At 42.1% G+C, this 20,595-nt stretch overlaps 1 protein-coding gene across 2 annotated transcripts in view; it reads left to right on the top strand.

Moving 5' to 3' along the window:
• Positions 1-17,362, top strand: part of chrm3a (cholinergic receptor, muscarinic 3a) — a 77,554-nt gene extending 60,192 nt beyond the window's left edge. For both annotated transcript variants that reach the window (XM_041947417.1, XM_041947416.1), the window contains one exon: positions 13,916-17,362. In XM_041947417.1, coding sequence (XP_041803351.1) covers positions 13,935-15,893 — 1,959 coding nt within the window. In that variant the 5' untranslated portion in view covers positions 13,916-13,934 and the 3' untranslated portion in view covers positions 15,894-17,362. The remainder of the gene's footprint in view (positions 1-13,915) is intronic.
• Positions 17,363-20,595: the final 3,233 nt, after the last annotated feature.

Here is a 20,595-nt window from a genome sequence, read left to right as displayed (position 1 = left end):
AGCCAATCATCAGTGTGGCTGATTCATCGCTCATCTGTGGCCATTAACATTCAAGGTTCATTAACCAGTAATCACCCAATACAAAATATAATTGTAGGCTATAATTTCTTTTGTGGCACCCGGCCACTGGCACCCATTGAACATGTTTCAGAATGAGGATCTTAGGGTCCCTCTATACTCACTATATGGACTCACCAGGATCTCTCTTGTTTTGTTTCATGTAGTGTGTAGCATCAACCCAAGCCAAGGAACTGCAGATGAAATAAGCCTTTTGGCAGAATCTGGCACATTTTGTTATGTTAATTAATTTGTGCTTTGCCTGATGGATAGATAATATAAAATAAGTAAAGAGTCTAGAGAGAGAAGCATTTTTCCTTCATTCAGACGTTACTGTGGTTTGTTCTATGCCCGGGTGGACTGTCTCTGTGTTTATATCTATGTTTGTATCTACTGTATTGTCTTTGTGCTTGTGTGCCAGCTGAAGCTCTGACTGCTGTCAAAACTTACCAAGTCTGTCTGTTATTGTCCTCCAGACCCTTAAATTTCTTTTTCCCTGTGTGTTCGTTAACTGCCGTCTCACAGCCTCAGGATAAGTGCAGATTTTTGACTCAACTTCAAACGTTTTCAATTCACGTGGATGCATCTGTAACTCAGTTCCCACCACTTAGAGTGAATTTTCATCCGTTTCGTGTCCTCTAACATCGTAAGACTGACTATAAAAATGTGCTTCACATCTTATATTTTAATTCAAAACAGCTGTCTCTGTCTTCATCATCACCATCCTCATCTTTGCTGTTTGTTTGAGTAACCGGCTTCTAAACCTCAGCCAATCATAACTTATGCATGGAGTGTGTCATCATTCTGTATAATTGCTACCCAATCCAACTTTGTTTTGAACTTAATTAATTATATATAATACAGCAGCTCTAATTAATAATACAAGGGGGGGTAAACACAAATAAATTGTTCCTACGGACAAATAGTTCGTATAAGTTACTGCGTTGGCAAAGGTGTTAAATATTAATCAAAAAGAAAGTGAAATGCAATTGTCAGGTAATCTCAGTCCAGATCTGCATGTGCACACCTTTCTCCGGTGAGATCTACACTGTTGGCACAGCTCAGACTGTGTTCTATGACATGGGCGTAACAGAGATTGTACATGAGAAAAAACAGACGCGAGTGAGTTTGGAAATGCTTATCTGCATGTTCAGCCCAGGTTCAGTTATGAATGTGCATGCATGTGTAAGAAAAACATATGTACAAGCCCGCCCACTGACGCTTGTGTGCAATTGTGTTTGAGCAGGAGATTTTTTTTTTTTCTTTTTTTTTTTTGTAATCAGACCTGTCTGTCCAGGTCGACATGTCTGGGTCTGGTTCAGCTGGAGCTGGTTGACAGACACTGGGCTTTTGATACGGAGAACGACAGATGAGACCGCTATGACTTCCCCAGAGAATTTAGGGAATCAAATTTAAAAGCTATTTTAGGCTCCAGTGCCAGGTACAGTCACGTCACCTGGGCTGCATTATTGGATGAAATAGGATACTCCCTCTGCCAAGTGGTGTGTGTGTGTGTGTGTGTGTGTGTGTGTGTGTGTGTGTGTGTGTGTGTGTGTGAGTGTGTGCAGGGAAAGAAGCAGCTACAGAGAGCAGTAAAGGGTGGGATGGAGTGGCAATGTTTGAGTGAATGAGACAGAGGGGCAGCCAGAGATGTGAGATTTTGTGTGTGTAAGTGTGTGTGTGTATGTTTCCATGTCCCTGCGAGTGTTCATGCTTGTAATACAGTTAGCGCTTTGTTAACTGTCTATATAAGCCTGTCTACATCCGCCAGGAGAAGTGTTTGGACTGTATTATAACCAGTTCTGTCAGCGCTACCTCTCTTTGTGGCGATACGGCACTTGGATCATTTTCAAGACTTCCTTGTAATCACCTTGTTGACTCACTGCCCTCTCAAGTGTTTGAGCTTTGGCAGCTGACGGCGCGTCTGTTTGCGTGCCTGTGAGCGTGTTCGTGCGAGAGAAACAGAGTGCGTGATCGTCGACGCTCGTGCACGCGCGGCCTTATGTAAGCGCATCTGCGAGGAGGGGCGCACGCGCTTGTATGTTCTGTGGTGCAGGGGTAGGCATGGTCTCCGTCACCTGACAGAGCTCTTTTCCTGAGGTGAGATGTCTGTTTTGTTCCTCCTCTTCTCACATAAACACACAATATCCCACTGCTGGATAAGTTACACTCCCCCAGCGGGAGGTGTCACAACTCGTGTCTCCTCGCGCCTTCTTCGCCCCCCCTCACTACATTATCGCTTCACCTCCCTCCCGCCCTCGCTCTCCCGAGCCCCCTGCACAACCTGGCATCTCCGCCTGCAGCATTTAAAGACCCCTCTCCTCCTGCCGAGGCATGTTTACACAGGAGCGAGTGTTTTTTCTCCCTCTCCGTCTCCTTCGAGTGCCTGTTCAATAGACAGATGGTTGTACTTCCTTTTAAGGGTTGATCGCAACAGCCTATCACTTACACGTGTATAGCATCTGTGTAGGGTTGCGCTAAAGTGCAGGCATGAGGAGCAAGGCAAAGGGTCAGGCCTGGAATTAGCCTCACACGAAACAACGCCGTTTCTGAAAGCGCGGTATTTTATAGCTTGGATTGTGGGGATTGTTAGGAATGAGCTGTCACGGTGATAAATTTAATGCACAAGCTTTTTTTTTTTTGTTCCACTCTGACATCCACCACAAAATGTCATTGCAGTGACAGTAATTTGGCTTCGTTTTAAAACACAGACAAGGTATGCATTGGACCTCATCCAGGTTTAGATTTACTGTGAGAATGAAAGAAAGACTTCCAGCGTTCTCCGTGCAGTCACCCTCAAGTGGCTGCAGCTTTTTAGTTTGACGTATTCCCGAGTCGCTCTTCCACTGTTTTCTGTTTTTCTTCCCGTCTCTTGCTTTCCCGTACACACATACTACCCAGGCATGTCCAAGTGTCTAGGAGTGCCATGTCTAAAGAGTTCCAGCAGCTTGTTACTGAGGCTGTCAAAAAGCACGAAGACCCACCGCAGAGGTGGGGATGTGTGTGAAATCCCATGAGCCTCTAGCACTGGCCTGAAGCATAACAACATCCTTCTTCTCTTTCCACGTGTAGATTTTTCTCCTCACACCTAGCTACTATCATATAACAGCTGAAGCCTGGAACAACAACAAGAGTTACATTCATACCGTGTTCAACTGTATGGACGACCCAGATTAGGACGAGAAAATGACACATATGATCTGTTTTTAATCTGATGCCTCTATTGGCTGCCGCCTTTTGAGGCTCTGTTGGAAAAATAAACACTTTTACTGTTCTGATGCAGTTCGGTTGAGGTTTGGTTAGGTTTATGCACAAAAATGACTCGGCCGAACCAGGATGGATCATAGTTTGGGTTAAAATTACTACGTCGTTAAGGTTTAGGGAAGCACTGTGGTCATGGAGAGAAACCAATGTTGACTTTCTGAAGAAAATGGGAAACAAACAGCGGTTTCCTCTATCGAAGTCTGATGTTTTGTTCACCCATTCGACCACACCAACCTCCTCCCTCTGCTTACTTTGTGGCTCTGTAACAACATCACACTATTTCCACCTCTGATCCATACTGACAGGAGTCATAACTCCTATGGCCACTAGAGGGCTTTGTCACGTGAACATAAGCATTTGTCGTTTTATTGAGCATTTGCTGAAACAGGTGATGCTGTTTTTTTCTTGGAAGGACAGTCTGTTTTAAAGATATTTTCATACCCAACATATGTCAGTACTTTTGATTTGCTTTTCCAACCAGCTTGTCTCCCATGGCAGCTAAATCATGTTTCAGGTACTTAGCGTTGTCTTCAGGCGATTAAGAAGCACTTGATTGGGACAGATCATGTCCCAACAGAGTGCTGAACAGTGTAAACTCAAGCCTGACCTGAAGCTTGAGACAGAACGTGAACCCTGGACTCCTGTGTTGCTGTAAAGCTCTTTGTACAGCTGCCCACCTCGACCTCCTTTCTGAGCCTTTGCAGCACTGCGAGAGTGTTAAACTACATCCTGCATTGGAACTAAATGTTCCAGTGAATGTAAATCATCAGAGGGACAAAATGTAAGTGTTCAGATAATAAAACAAAAGAGACAAACCTTTTGAAGAGCCATAGCTGACATTTAACTCCCTGTAAATAGTGGTAGTGTCCCTCTCTTGATACAACAGAGATCTTTACAAGTGTCTGCTTATGGCTGGATCCCATGCGCAGCCATCCTTGGCACCCTGCATAACCTCTCACAGTGATTATTATTTAACTTCCTCACATTGTTATTTTATCAGACTAAGCTACCGTCAAACTGCCGTCTGTTTATGGCTGGTGGTGCCAGTGTAAGCAGGACTCAGACACTGTGCTGCAGTAATCTGGATTGCAGCAAAAAAGACACCTCAATAAAAGCAGATCTCCTGGCTGCCCACGGTCATAAAGGAGAATAAACAAGGTTAGGCAGAATAATTATGCTGAGCTGCTTCCTGGTATTAAGGGACTTACGGGACTTCTTCCATAGTACAGACAGTCCTGTTTTTCTGGCTCTCCAAGCAGGAGAGTTTACACTGGTCACATTTATATTTTCCACCTGAAGAGCAAGATTCACGCCTGATGAATAAAGTATTGATATTCCTGCCAGCGTACATATGCGCCTAAAGCAAATATAAATTTACTGAATGGCAACAAGTATGGCTTCTCTCCGGATGATTCCTTCTCTCCTTTACAGCCGATAAATGTGAACAAACATGCATCTTGACTACAATATCCAAAAGTGTGAAAATGTAGTGTTGGCTAAATTAGATAATTATGTCTTACACAACATTTACGTAAATCTCATTTTTCTCGGGGCTGGCTTCGAAACTAAAGTGTGAACACATATAACAAATAAATAAATAACCAGACTCCACAGTGCTTTGTTCGCCTCAGATGTGGTTTTTTGCAACTATTGCCATGAAATTTAGTTCAGATATTCACGTTCTTAAAAATAGATGTATATAAATGCCTGTAATTAAAATAAATAACAAAAAACATTTTTTATGATGCATTTCATGTGTTCGTGACGTTGTTTTAACACACATACAACAAAACGAGCGTTTATAGACCTAAGCCCATAGATACTACCTCCACCAGCGGTCATGCTATTGTACTGCAGATGAAGCCATTATTTTGTGATCACTACATTGTTTGACAAGGTGCTTAAATTGGATGTATCAACCTAACTTTGACCTTAGTGACCTTTAACACATTTGAGACCATCTAACAATAGACACCTGTGATTGTCTAGGACTTTCTGACAGGATAGAAATCTGAAATGAGTCTCACCATGTGCTCACATCATCAGCAAAAAAAATAATTGGTTGTGACAATTCAAGAATTTTGGACAAAAAGGGTTCCTTTGAGATTTGTTTGTAATTCTCTGGCTGGGCTCGGCCCAACACTGTCAATTTCAGAATAGTCAGGGATGGACCCGGATATGAGAGAGTGGTTGAAACTAGAGGGCAAGCTGGGACCCAAGACAGGAAAGATGGATTTTGGGAATGTTGTCGGAATTCTATCACTTGGACTAGAGATGGGACGCATATGAGCTCCAGTGTTTATGAGGATCTGCAGGGAGCATTCAGGCAGTAGAGTGGGACGGCTGAATGGTGTGGATGGTAAAACAGACCAGACTTCATCTGTTTACAGGACAGCAGTAAAAATAATGAAATATGGAGGCAAAATTTTAAAAGGCTATAACCTCAATTATAATTATAGAATGACTATATTTTCTGTATCAACACATTGTCAGCAATTTAATAATAAACTATTCCTCACACTATGCAAAATAACTCTCACATGTGGCATCAGGCACACTAGCCAGAAGAGGCAGCTTTTCACTGACTTGGTTCCATACATTAGCTGACAGACCATGCTTTATACGCTTCTCGTCCTTTATTTCAAGTAAGGATGTCCTTGTTTGCCTCCCAGACAAATCTGGCACATCCACCCTAAATATTGTTCATCATGGAGAAGGTTTTGTCATCCAGTGCAATGAACTCACCATTATTTTTCTGGCTTTTTAATTTAACTTATCTCCTCAGCACATCCTCTAATGTTTGCTACTTGCAGAGAGCCTCTCACGCGCTGTTTGTGATAAGGGATGAATGGTTGGCTGCTTTTTGAGAGAGACATTTCTTGTCGGTTGGACTTGAATTACAGAGACATATGTAAAGTAGAATGTGTCCTTATCTGACTCTTGGCTCCTGGGAAAAGGCACACAGTAATTGCAATGTGCCTGACACATCCTTGGTAAATCATGCAAATACTTAATATTAATACCACATGGTATGTATTTACACCAAAACCCAAATTTTAAGGGGTATGCTTTAGAGACAGCTGTAAGGATCAGCATGTCTGAAATTCAAGCACGATATTAGCAGATGGGGATGTTCTCCTGTCTAAATGCCATGTTAGTTTCAGGAACAAAGCAAATATGTTGAGACAAACACTTTCGCTCTATAATTTTTCCGTATTATTGAGCATATGATGCAAGTTATCAAGGAGACAGGGTGATGCTTCACAGGCTTTTGTTATGTAAGGAGAAGTTCGGGTCTGTCACTCACACCAATAAAAAGAGGGAAAAAGTGACAAAACAAAGAGAAAAAGACATGATTGCCCATCTATGCTTTTTCTTTTGGTCTGAAAGAGTTTGATTAGTTTTATGGTGAGATTCTATTTAAATAGTCAATTCGTGATATTAACTTACTAATAAGTTATTATAATTTAGAAATAAAAGGCCACTTTGTTCCAGGTAATAAATGAAAATCAGTCTATGGATGTCCAATATTTGGGTGACTGTACGTTAGTATTGGCAGGAATTTACATTTATAAAAAAGCACAAAAAAGTGGAAAGAGATTGAAAAGTTGGAATCCTTAAGATTTCAGTCCTAGTTAATTTGGCGACATCCGTATAGTCATTACCATGGGAACAGCAAGTTTAGTTAAAAGCAAGGTTTAATCATTCCCAGAATTGTTGTGGCAGCGAACGCTTCTTTAGCAGCTACTCTGTCAGAAACACAACAGAGGAGCAACTCAACTGGCCTGTCTGTTTACAGTGCAGCCAAACAAACTAGAATTGTTTTGATGAAGAAGTTGCCAAACAGTCAGCCTATTTCCATCATGCCATGAGCAACTGCAGTCTGATTTCATGCACACAGCAGAGTAGTGTTGAACCCAGCAGCAGAGAGCGGGGAGGCGTTGGTTACTTTGCTGAGGAGTTGGAGGGGTGCATCTCGTCTTCTGCAAAAGTCAGAGATGAACCGCTCGCAAAATATGCTGGAAATGACTATGACTTGTTTTTGACAAGCTATCAGTGCTAACCTGAGTGACAAGTACAGAGCAGTTCCTTCACAATAAAACTCACCGTTTATTTAACTATTGAACACTATTAAAGGTTTCATATTGTAGAAAGTGAGATTTCCATATGTTTTTATTACAAAGCAGTTCCTGGTAATAAATAGATACTGTGAAAGTATTAAAAGGCTCAATCCACTCAGGTACCTGCTCAGGCCTGTGAGAGCTGGCCAATCAGAGTGGACTGGGCTTTTCTGGAGGGGGCCCTTAAAGATACAGCCGCTAAAACACGTGTTTCACACTGAGGGTGAATAGAGGTGCTGCAGCAATGGACAATATGAGGAAAAAGGTGTTTTTAACACATTAAAGCATGTCAACATTTTCTAGTGGACACCAAAATAAAAATGAAAATTAGCATAATGTGGGACCTTTAATGTTAACAGCAACATTAGGAATGGTTTGCTGCAGCCGTAATTTAACAGAGCTCTAATATGGCTGCAGGAGAGTGAACAACAGTGGGGCTGATTTTAGCTACGTATCATTACATGCATTTTATATATGCATAAATAAATAGTATCAAAAATGGTTTGATTTGAACTATAACTTAAAGCAGCTTCACTCAAGATATACACTGTAATGGCTCACAGGGTGGCCGTTTCAGAGCTACCCTCTGACAGTTCACAGTGTTTCTTCCTTCACTGAAATCCTGTCAGAGGTTGAACTGGTGGCAGAGATGTGCCGATTGAAAGCACTTACAGTAGTAAAGTTAGTTGAATAGCCTCAAAGTATATGTACCTCTTGGCAGGTGAAGCCGCAGCAGCTGGCTCGACCTCCTCCTCCACAGCTTCTCCTCAAACTGCTTTTGAAGTTTACGGATCGTGGGCGCCCTCCGCCATCAGATACCACCCTCATTCTGATGGCATCATTTCTGTTACCCCTTTTGTGTCTTGAAGCACGGCTCCACCAGCACTGACTTGTCCAGCAAGTCATCTTTTGCTTTGTCATATTTTTCACTGAGACAGACCATGGTGGTGGACATGCTTTGTGAGCGGTGTCATCATCTGCAGGTTTCACAGCCTTTGTTTGGAGGAGGTGCTGTAAAGGCTTCACATAACAACACACTCACTTAAGATTTGCCTGACTGTGAAGTTTAAGAGTCGACTAAGAGCATCGCTCATGGAGTCCAGCAAGCCCATCTCCTGCCAAGTAGGCACTAAATGCTTGTTCTTGTCAGCAGTGAGCACCTGACAGATGGCCTTGCGCTGTCTCACAACCCTTGCCACCATCTTTTGGCAGCATCCCCATCATCACCAGCTTGTGATAGATTTAGCTCATCCTGTGCAACTACAGAGTCCCCGTTTGTTTTATGAAGGACAAGGCTGCCACGATTTCCGTACATACTACACCTGCTCTCATTAGAAAATATAATGAATTGGATCAATATCATTTAATATTAAGATTTTATCTATCTATTATATACATCTTTTAGATTTTTACGTTGGTTTCTCAATATCTGTTGCCACTGTCTGTAAATTAAGGTAACAATTTGAACAACAACACTAGTCAACAACCCATTCACACACTGGTGTAAGATGCTACCATGCAAGGAGCTCATCAGGAGCAATAACCATTCATAAACACTCACACACTGATGGCATAGCATCAGGAGAAATTTGGGGTTCAGTATCTTGACATGCAGGGGCCAGGGATCGAACCGCCGACCTGCTGATGACATCTCTACCTCCTTAGCCCGAATATTGTAGATTCTTGCCATATATACTGCTGGTCCAGAGCAAACGCTTCCCTTGTATGGTCGTGGGAAGAATTGAACGCTTGAAGACATCTGTCACAGTTTCTCCGATGTTTCGCTGGACCACTTGAAGCGCTCATTCGTAACGGGTATGGGTGTCATTATTATTATTATTTTGCTCTGGCAGTCACTCTGTGTATGTGTCTGGATTAAGGGAGATTTGGTCTCTAATTAGGCCAAAATTCTGCAAAATATTAGTTTTATGCGTCCAGAGTTGTCAGCTGTTGTGCGATCACCTCCTTTAAGGATGGTCAGTATGAAGTAGATTAACGATTCTATATAATTGTGTAGCTATAGCCAACGGGGCAGACCATACAGTGTATTATTGTAGAGATGTTTGTCTATTCTTAGCCAGTGCTGCTGCAGTTGTATCTTACACCAGATGCTGGTGTTGTATTTGCAAATGTAAGATAAAACTTCTGGGTCGGAGTTGGTCTGTTGCGGGTTTTGCTCATCAGCAAGACTACCGGAAATCAATAACTCCACAGTGCGGTCGGGGTTGTGGCACCATTTTCCAGATCACATTCCACCCTGAAACAAGCACCCTCACCACTTTTAATCACTCAGTATGACCGACATTAGGCATGGTACATCTTTGAGTGTTGTCCCTTATCATGCAACACCACATCATCCTGCTTTGAGGGGAAGCAGAGGCTTTGCAGAGATGGTTTCATACAGTAGATTGTTTTCTGAATAATGCGTCTAAATTGGATTAAGTCAAAGGCATCGTTGCTTTTAGCACATGGTCAGTGATCACTGCTTGAAGTCCTGACTCTCTCCTACACTTGTCTCTCCTCTTGCCACAAGGCAGCAACAAACACTCTATTTGACAATGCAGCCTGTCATGATAATCACAAAGCCAGTGTTTGCATCTCCTGGGTCGACTAAATACGTACAGTATGCATTCACTCTGCGGCTGCTCTCTTGGAATTGCCCATGCCTGACAGCTCTAGTTTTGTCCGTCCAATCCAGCTCTCCAGAGTGTTTTTTGTTTTGAGTTTATGGTTCTGCCCTGTTTCGCAGCAGTTTTTGTGTTCAAGCTGCTTATGCCTGAGTTGTTTTTACAACAGTGCCTTATTATAGTAATATGCTAAAACCCCTGTCTGCCTCCAGATGTATTTTTGCACTTGGCTCCAGCACAAACGTTCACATTATATAAGAAGCAACATGAGCAATGGGAGACCGAACTATAAACCACAGTAAATAGAAAATGGAGATCCCTTAAACTGAACATATGTTCAAGTGGAAGCCAAAGTGAGCAAGATTCAAATTACAGCAGCTTTAACCTTTTCTAAAAAGTGCTCAACAAAATGACTCATCCTTGCTGGACATCTGCCTGTATCACTGCTCTGCCAGATTAGTTGCTGAAAATAGAAACCTGAAATGGCCCCATATTAGTCACCCAATCATTTAGATGGATTCTTGGAACCAACTTGGATTGCGCTGTCCAACCCTGCTGGGACACATGCCTCAAAATGTCACGGAAGACGTCGTGTTGTAACACAGTAAACGAGTATCGATCTTTCTGTGTACCTGAAATCACCCCACCTACGTGCCTGGGAGTCGGACTTAAGATATAGGGCTTAACGTGGGCTTGGAGAGAGATGGACACTGTAATGGCTTCATTGTAATTGCAGCGGGTTGTCAGAAGTCTAGCTAGCCCACCCATGTTGGAAAAGGATGTTGTCAGTTGCAGCACACAGGCTTGATTAGCTCAATTTTAGGAGAAAACAAACAATACAAAAACCACTATCCCACTGTTGTGTAGCCAGTTTCGGCTCCCAGGGGACACAGATGTAAATTTCAGATAGTTAACCATAGCAATCAACAGCGAAGGCTTAATTTTGAGCACGACAATTGAGAAAACCTGAATATATAGTGTACACATCTGGACACATACACTGTATATGCTGCGTATTTGACGGCATTATTTTCTCCAATCACTGTAGCTGACATTTTGTGATTTTGTTGTCAGTGTGCTTTGCACTCTAAATCCTTTCATCTGAGGGGCTTCTCAACTCACCCGTGACTACGCTGAATTATCTGTGACTCTCAAAGAGGCAGGGAGTCCGACATTTGGACTTTCCCCGTAGGATCCAGTCTTTCCTCCCCTGCTCTGCAAGCCTTAAGTACCTCAGTTCCCCACAAAAGACTCTAAGCACTCCACTGTGCTGTTGTTTGTCTGATTTTCATTTTTTAATAATTCATTGTTTGTTTTTGTGATTTCGTTTTTCCATCCGCCGTGTTTACAGCAAATCAAGGTAACAGATTAAAACTGATTTCCCTTCTGTTAAAGTCCTTATCTTCACTCGGGCCCATTTTGCCCGCATAAGCCAATTAAAAGAAGTTTAACACTCATTAGCAACACACTGCTGTCTCACACGCTCGGTAGAATTTGTTTTGTGAAAAGTTAAAAGTAGAATTTGTTTTCTTAAGGGGCTTTTAAGTTGTCAAGCTGTCTGTCATAAATGTTGCAGTTCTTTACATTTGTTCTCTCAGGCATTGGTTTTTACTCAATTTAGAGTTATTTGATTTGTCTTTTGTATTCACCTGCATCTGGTTTTGTTGTTCACACACAGATATGCAGGTACGATGTACAGTAGAGGATGCATGTGCGTGAGTGTGCATGCTCATGCAACATAAACAGTACATGCGTGAAATATGAGAGCATACTCTCTGCAAGTGCATGGATACAGTAATATGTGTCGCAGTGGGGAAGGCAGAGAGCCTCCTGATAATAGTAGTAGCAGTGTGCGCTCAGTGTCACAAGCGGCCGTCAGTCGCTGGTGGCTACTGGGGTTCTTTAACAGCTCTGCGGGAAGATTCGGGGAGATTCTGTCAAGGCACAGGTGTGACACTCAGCTTCAGATACCTCTGCCTGTGGGATGAGTGTGTTTTCCAGCACGTGAATTTGTCAGTATATTTGTTTAAATGCTGTTTGTGTTTGGATAGGTTAGATGTTAGGTGTCCTTGCTTGTGGTAACAGGTCGTTGTTTGTTCCCTTCACACAGGCTGACTTTAGATTTCAAATGAACTGTCATAAACAGCAGAGGAAGAACGTTACGTTTGTGACTTTCATAATAGAAGAAAACACAAAGTTCTACTCTTTTCATCCATAGCTGATTTTAAATGAATGCAAATGTGTTAATTGACTGCTACAGAAAGCAGAGATGCAAAGCTTTAGTAAGTACATCATGTTCATCCTAAACAGATCTTAATAAAGAAGAGCACCCTAACAAAGACACAATGTCCACATGATTTGGACAATATTTGAAATATTCTTCAGAAAATACAGTTTGTCAGTTTTAAACAGTTTGCTTTCTACATGACTGAATGGTGGAACTGTAGAGATATTTACAAAACAGTCACTTATAGCACACTTTTTTCCACAGAAACTTCCCTCATTCCTCACTTTCCTGCATTTCTTGTCAAGCATCTCTCCTTTGGTTTAAACACAAACACACATACATACGCACCTCCGAATGCAAAACACCACGGTAATTACAAATGATTGCACAGCAAAACGTGGATTGGATAGGGCATGCTGCTTCACAAAATGGCAGTTCCTCGTCTTATTATTAAATTATGAAGAACTGCTTTGACAAAAACAGCAGGATCTTCTGTTTAGTGTTTACGTTTCCATCGTGAAGTGATCCCCGATCAAACAACAGGCAGCGTTTCATACGCTCCAGGATCGGTTCTTGCAGTGCTATTTTCTGTACGTTTCATCATTAGATTTTGTCTCTGTGTTGCTTTCTCTGCCCAAAATCTGTCTTCAGCCTTAATTTTCTTAGATGGCTCGAATCTGGTGACAAATTAACCACCGCCAGGAATTTGCATCAAATTGCCACCAAAAATGTCTGTATTCAGCCAGGAAGAAATGCCAGAATACCTCCCAAGAGTGCTTCCTCAAGTAATGAAGCTCCTCTTTGCCCTCCATTCTTTGTGCTTTCTGCTTTCAAGCCCATACTTTGGATGATGATGGATAATGTTATTGCCAAACTGGAGCCAGCAACGTCCTCAGTTGCTCCTGTCTGTTCTAGATTTTCTACAGACAGGCACCTGCAGTTTTCTGTCATGTTCTTATTTTAGAAAAATCAATTAACAGAGTTTGAGCGACTTAACTACAAAACATCACTGGAAAAAGATGTATGCATATAATAGACTGACACTGACAGACAGACTGACACCAGAGTGACACCATAGCTAGATTTTGAATAGAGATCACCAGTGTGCTACCTCCACGCCTGATCTGGTAGGAGAAAACCACCCCTGTCCTAATGTTACACAAGGTGCTGTCCTAACACTTGTGTGTGTGAGTGAAATATCTTTGCAATTTGCTAGGTGTCATAAGAAACAGGTGTTGATTGCAGTCATTCCCCCTCACTTAAAGTGTGTGCTGTCTAGTCTTGTTCATAGAGATGTCAAGTTGTAATTTAATATATGGCTTGCAATGCATTGACTGTGCATACAGATCATCTACAAATGAAGTTGTGAGTGATTGTTTAACAGCACGGACAGATTAGACCCAAACATTTTTGCCTTTCAGACACCCAGCTCAGTCGTAGGTTTCTAGCCTCACCTACTGGATATGAATGGGAATGTCAGCCACTCATGTGTCCTTTTCTCCTCTTCCTTCCTCCACTCTATCTTGCCCCTTTCTACTTCTCCTTCTGTGCCAAGTCCCCCTCCCCCTCTCTCTGCCCCCTCTGATCTCCCTTTTCTGTCTTTCTGTCTCTCTGTTTAGAATATGCCAGGACATAACAATGAGCTCAAACAGCACAGACCCTGGCCTTTTCCTGACTGCCAACACCTCAACCCCAGCAGCTGGAGCCTACCCACAATCCAATGCTCTCCACCAAGGAGGAACTGGAGGAGCACCGTGGTTGGCCTTTCACGTGAACACCCTGGATGATAATTCCTCTTCCACCAGCAAACTCTTAAACCTAACTTCCGAATCCCAAAATGACAACAGCACCACAGTCCTTGATCCCTTGGGTGGACACCCTGTGTGGCAGGTTGTCCTCATTGTCTTGCTGACAGGTATGCTGTCACTGGTCACCATCATTGGCAACATCCTGGTAGTGGTATCCTTCAAGGTTAATCGCCAGCTAAAGACAGTCAATAACTACTTCCTGCTGAGCTTGGCTGTGGCTGATCTCATCATAGGGGTCATCTCCATGAACCTCTACACAGCTTATCTTGTGATGGGCTACTGGGCCATGGGCAACTGGGCCTGTGACCTGTGGCTGGCTATAGACTATGTTGCCAGCAATGCATCAGTTATGAACCTATTGGTCATCAGCTTTGACCGCTACTTTTCCGTCACCAGGCCTTTGACCTACCGGGCCAAGCGGACCACAAAGCGAGCTGGTATCATGATCGGCCTAGCCTGGTTTGTTTCTCTTGTTCTGTGGGCCCCAGCCATCCTGCTATGGCAGTATTTTGAGGGTAAAAGGACAGTCCCCTCAGATGAATGCTACATTCAGTTCCTGTCACAGCCCACTATAACCTTCTGCACAGCCATGGCAGCTTTCTACCTGCCTGTGACTATAATGAGTGTTCTCTACTGGCGCATTTACAAGGAGACCCAGAACCGTTCAAAAGAGTTAGCTGGCTTGCAGGGTTCAGGGGGTCGTGGTGGAAGAGGAGGAAAAAGTGGGAATGGTGGAGGAGAGAGAGCTCGTTTTGTCCATCAGACAGGAAGTTCTAGAAGTTGTAGTAGCTATGAGTTGACCAGGTTGTCCCAGAGAAAGAGCACATGTCGGGAGCTGGTTGGCCGCTTCCACTGCTGGCCTGGGGTTCGTTCGTGGAGACCTGGTAGTACCCGGCACGGGGAGGGTGATCCAGACCAGAGCAGCAGTGACAGCTGGAACAACAATGATGCTGCCGCCTCATTGGACCACTCTGGATCTTCAGAGGATGAAGACTGTGGGGGCCAAGAGATGATTTCCCAGAGTCACGCTATTTTCTCCATTGTTCTCAGCCTGCCTGGAATAAAGGCCGCTGTCAACTCACAACTCACCTCATGTGAGGATCTGGATGCAGCCACAGAGGAGGATCCCCTCAGGGGAGCAGAGTATAACCGAGACAGCCTCTCAACACTAACCACTAACACCACTGCCACCACTACTCCTGATGGGGCAAACAGTTCAGAAAATAGCTACCACCAACACTTCTGCTCACGCAAGATTCAGTCAATGCCTACCATCCAGGCTGCCTCTAACCAAGGCTCTTCGGATGATCCCCCAACAGCTAATACGACTGCCACCGACAGCACTACCACCAGCACCACCACTAAATCCCCCTCTGTACCGATGTCTTTCAAAGAGGCAGCTCTGGCGAAGCGTTTTGCAGCCCGAGCTCGGACTCAGATCACCAAGAGGAAGCGCATGTCGTTAGTGAAGGAGAAGAAGGCAGCTCAAACGCTCAGCGCCATCCTGTTAGCGTTCATCATCACATGGACACCTTATAACATCATGGTGCTGATCAATGCCTTCTGTAATGTTTGCATCCCGGAGACCCTGTGGGCAGTAGGTTACTGGCTGTGCTACGTCAACAGCACGGTCAACCCCATGTGCTACGCCCTGTGCAACAAGACTTTCCGGACGACCTTTAAGATGATACTGCTGTGCCGCTGGGACCAGAGAAAAAGGAGGAAGCAGCAGTTCCAGCAGAGGCAGTCAGTGGTCTTCCACAGGAGGATTCCCAGGGAGTCCACGTAAAGGATGGGAAGTTTGGATGGTTGAAACAGCAAATTGAAAAATTTGACATAAGGAAAAGGAAGAAGCATCCATGTTGTTGTTTCTGTGGAGTTTCTTTGCTTCGAGATCCTTAATGTGTTTCTCTGCTGAGATGTCAAGCACAGCAATCCTGTGTCGAGGTCTTGAGGTATATGTTTGTGTTGGTGCATCCATTTAGCAAAGCTGCGTGTATGCGTGAAGGGTTGAATAAGGTGAGGTCCAGAGATGAAAGCTTTCCCTGTGTCCTTGAAGAATAGTTTACCATTTCACGCTAGTACAACTGAGAGAAAATGAACTGAGTGGAAAATAATAGAAAAAGGGCTTTAAAATGCATTGCAGGTGAATAATTGAAGTGCAATTGACACAAGGGGACAGGATATCTTTGTCACAGGGTTGGGGATTAACATTTCTTATCATTTCTTCTCTGTGGGTAGCTAGATCTGTAACGTGCAGAGTGGTTTTGCATTTCAAACAAAACTATGTATCTGTAATACATCACTGAAAGCCAGGACAAAAACTCTTTTTTCCCTTGCAGGCTTCTACATTGTACTGATTTGTCCTGCCTGTCTTGACTGGCGTGTATTCTTATCAGAACATCTGTACATTGCCTTTCTACATGGATATAGCTCTCCTGTGTCTGATGGAATATAAAAAGGTTCTTAAATTGTGTCCTTACTTTCTGTCAACAGAGATCTGTTATTTTTGTGATATTCATCTTTGGTTTTCTAGATATTCCTGAGATTTTGAGCCAGTCTGAAAATGATTCTTCTGATGAACTGAGTTGTGAATATTCTGTGTGGCACCACAGTCAGTGAACTGCTGTTGTGTTCAATGTGATTGTTGTGGTTTTTTTATGGTGGAGACAATAAGTACATTGGTTGTGTTTTATGTACTTGCAGTTCTCTGTCAAGAGTAATGATTATACAGTTATGATATTCTGTTTGTGTACATTTGGATATTTCTGACTTGATACACAATGATCGATTGCAAACACAAAGATGTCCATTTATAAAGATGTGCATTTTGATTTTACACTATCTTTTAAATTTCTACAAAATGATACAGCTGAAGAACTCTTTGTATAAGGCCTCTCATCTTTGATATAGTAGAGAAATGGCAGCCTCTAGTGGCTTGAGAAAGACATGTTGTCCAGGCCGAATCACTGTCAGTCCAACTTTTACAGTGCAGCATCAAAATCTCATTCTGCCAATATGAAGACAGAAATGGCCACGATCATTGAAGGTACAACATTTTAACTTTCTGGCATAACCACATTTTTTTAGTTTAATTTTATGTTATTTATGGATGAGTTTCTTCTTTAAAGATATTAATTAAATAGACTGACAGCAGTTAATTTGTACAACCCTGATTCCAAATAAGTTGCTCTGTAAAACATAAATAAAACAGAATGTGATCATTTGCTAAACCTTGCTGACATATACTCAGTTGAAAATGGTAGAAAAACAATATATTTAATGTTTTGCCTCATCAGCTTCATTGATTTTTGTAAATATCTGCTTATTCTAAATTTTTTGCAGCAACATGTTTCAAACAAGTTGGGACAGGAGCAACAAAAGACTGGGAAAGTTGTGGAACGCTCCAAAAACACCTGTTTGGGTCATTCCACAGGTAAACAGGTTGATTGGTAACAGGTGATAGTATCATGATTGGGTATGAAAGGAGCATCCTGGAAAGGCTCAGTCGCTCACAAGCGAGGATGGAGCGAGGTTCGGCACTTTGTGACCACATGAATGATAAAGGATGTTAGTACATGGGTTTAGGAACACTTTTCATTTACTAATGATTACATTCTGTTTTTGTTTAAGTTTCACAGAGTGTCTCACCTTTTCTGGAATCGGGGTTGTACATAGAATCAGTCGCTGTCTTGGTCAACAAACAGTGCATCAGGTTTTTCTATCCAGAAAGTGGGCGAAAACCACATACCAACATAAGTTAGCATAAGGATGACAACCACGGCGAGAATTTATTTTAATTTTAATTTGTAATGCACATTATATTATTCTTATCTTAAGGAGTTGGTTTTTACATTGTTGCTGCACCCAAATCTTGAATATTGTGCAAAAGGAATTGAAAGTAAAGGATAAACTGTATCACTGGCATACTGAAGAATGAGCAGATTAGATTATTAGATACAGTGTTGGATGCAGTGGTCATACGTAATGATATGACACATGCTGTATGCAAAAGAGATGTTACAAAATATCTCATGCCTGTTATCAGTGGATATTTTGTCTGCTTTCAACACAATGTGCTCTACTGTCATAATACATTCGTCATCGAAATATGAGACTTTTGTACTTAAGTATTGGGAATGTAAACTACCAAAATGGTAAACACAAACATTTTGTTACATTTTAAGTATGCTGATCATACTCATATTTTAAGTCAATAAACAAACAAAAAACTTTTTGACAGAAACAGTGTTTTTTTTTTGTGTGTGTGTGTGTGTGTGTGTGTGTGTGTGTCGCAAGTCATGATTGTGTTATTTTTCATTAGATTTGAATATTTACTTTTACCTTTTAATTAAAATTGTTATCTAATGTCAACATTTTTCCATTAATGCTGAAAATATCAGCTGTAGAAATGTAAGGGGGGTATTAATGCTTTTTTTCACTGTCACGGTTTGCATGCAGGCTTTCCCGTTCCCATTAAGTGCAATTATTTGAATTTTATAGCAAGAAAATGACACCACAAACCTCTACACCAGCCATGTCCAAACTATTCCATAAAGGGCCGTGTGGCTGCAGGTTTTCGTTCCAACCAAGGAGGAGGGCACCAGGCTGGACTGATTTAATCAGCTGATCTCACTTTTCAGCTGATAACTAAGGGATCCCTTGATGTTGATTGGTTGGCCTGGTGTGCTCCTCCTTGGTTGGAACGAAAACCTGCAGCCACACGGCCCTTTATGGAATAGTTTGGACATGCCTGCTCTACACCAACACAAGTCTGTAAATATGTAGTCGGATACTTTCACTCTTTGCTGTTGTTATGGCCTCCATTGTTTTTGGGAGACTTGTTTTGAAGAAATCTGCTGTAATGTTTTTACATGCTACTTGTAAGAACTACCAAATTTGGATTTCTTTTTCTTTTTCAATCCAAATAACCTCAAACACACCAGCAGCATCCTTTTTGATAAGTACCATTATGTTAGCAGACTGCTGGTTTATTATACAGCAGAATGTAGAATTGATTTCCTGCCAGTAAAACATCGTTTGGAGAGTATTGGATGATCTCAGAACAGATAGGCATTTACACTTTTTTTCTGTAAAATATTAAAATCTCAAATGCTGTCTGTGTGATGGTGATAGTTTCAGTGATCTACCTGCTCTTTCCCAGTTACATGCATCAGGACTTCCAATTTATTTTTGAAAATGTTGCTATAATTCGTAGAAGTGAGGTTTTTTCCCCCCGATGACTTTAATGTTGTCTATGTAATTGGATTATCTCATATTCATTCTCTTCAGAAACCTGTAGTTGTTTTAAATATAAATTCTGGTCGCTCCAAATGTTAGGAGAACACAGCTGAAACTCATGTCTTGATTGGAGGGACGGACTTAAAAGTGGCACCAGGGAGCATCAAACCAAAAGTGGGAAGTACTGATGGATGGAGGCAGAGTCTAATTTTCTGTTAAATATGATTCCTGCATCACTGTCTCACACTACCACAGTGTTAGCACCCAGTGTCTGATGTTAACCAGAAACTGAATAAACAACAAACGTGATCTTTGACTGTGGCACAGTTGTGTATGTTCCCATGATGAGGCCTGATCAAGTTAGAGGGGGAAGGCTCAGACAGTGCTAATGGGAGAAGGCCAGGGAGACCAGACATGTGATGAGGAAAATACCAACTTCATGTGACCCATGGCTAAGGAGCGGCTCGTAGTCAAAGACAAACACCCATTTGTGTTGTGTTCTTCAGTCAGCGCTCATCCACGGAGGGGAATCCACCAGTCAGGCAAGTACGCTGTCATTTCGAAGTACCAAAATATGTAATTAAGAGGCTTTTCCACAGTTTTGTTTCCCCACCATTTCATGTATTGTTCAATTTGACTACAAACTTCTCAGATTTGACTCATGTTGCAGAGTGATGACGTAATGTGTGTCCAACATGACCTGAAGCGCTCAAAGAAGAAACTTCTCTCAGCTGCTTAAACACAAACTTAAATGAATGTATGAGCTGCTAATTTCTGGTGACTATTTTTGCTTTTAATCAGGACCCTCATTTTGAGAATGTCTGTCATTTATTTATTTGTGTGTAATTGTTTCACTCAGTTTGAATTATTTCTTTAAACCACTTACTTTTGAGTGTTTCAGTAAGAGAGGCAAGCTTTACCGTTGGTGTTAGACGGCTCAGTTTTGTCTGTACCACACCCACAGGCATTAATCAGTCCTCAGGCCTTGATGCAGGCCCTAAGAACTGTCCACTATTAGCTCAAACACATATCTGTTAATGGTATGTATGGAATGGAAAGTATAATCACAATACTGCGCTGTCTTTAACTAGATGCAGTATTTGAATGGAGTAAACGGCAGTTTGAACAACTAATTTGTAAAACTGAAATTTCCATTTTGACATGAGACTGATTTGGCACACACAGATATTTGCTCTAAAGTTATATAAGGACTGAAACTCTTCCACTATGTTCGCTATGGGTTAGTCTGC

The sequence above is a fragment of the Chelmon rostratus genome, chromosome 11, assembly GCF_017976325.1.
Source record: "Chelmon rostratus isolate fCheRos1 chromosome 11, fCheRos1.pri, whole genome shotgun sequence".
Classification (NCBI taxonomy): domain Eukaryota; kingdom Metazoa; phylum Chordata; class Actinopteri; order Chaetodontiformes; family Chaetodontidae; genus Chelmon; species Chelmon rostratus.
Note: the sequence above shows the minus strand (reverse complement) of the source record. Positions and strands in the feature narration are given on the sequence as shown.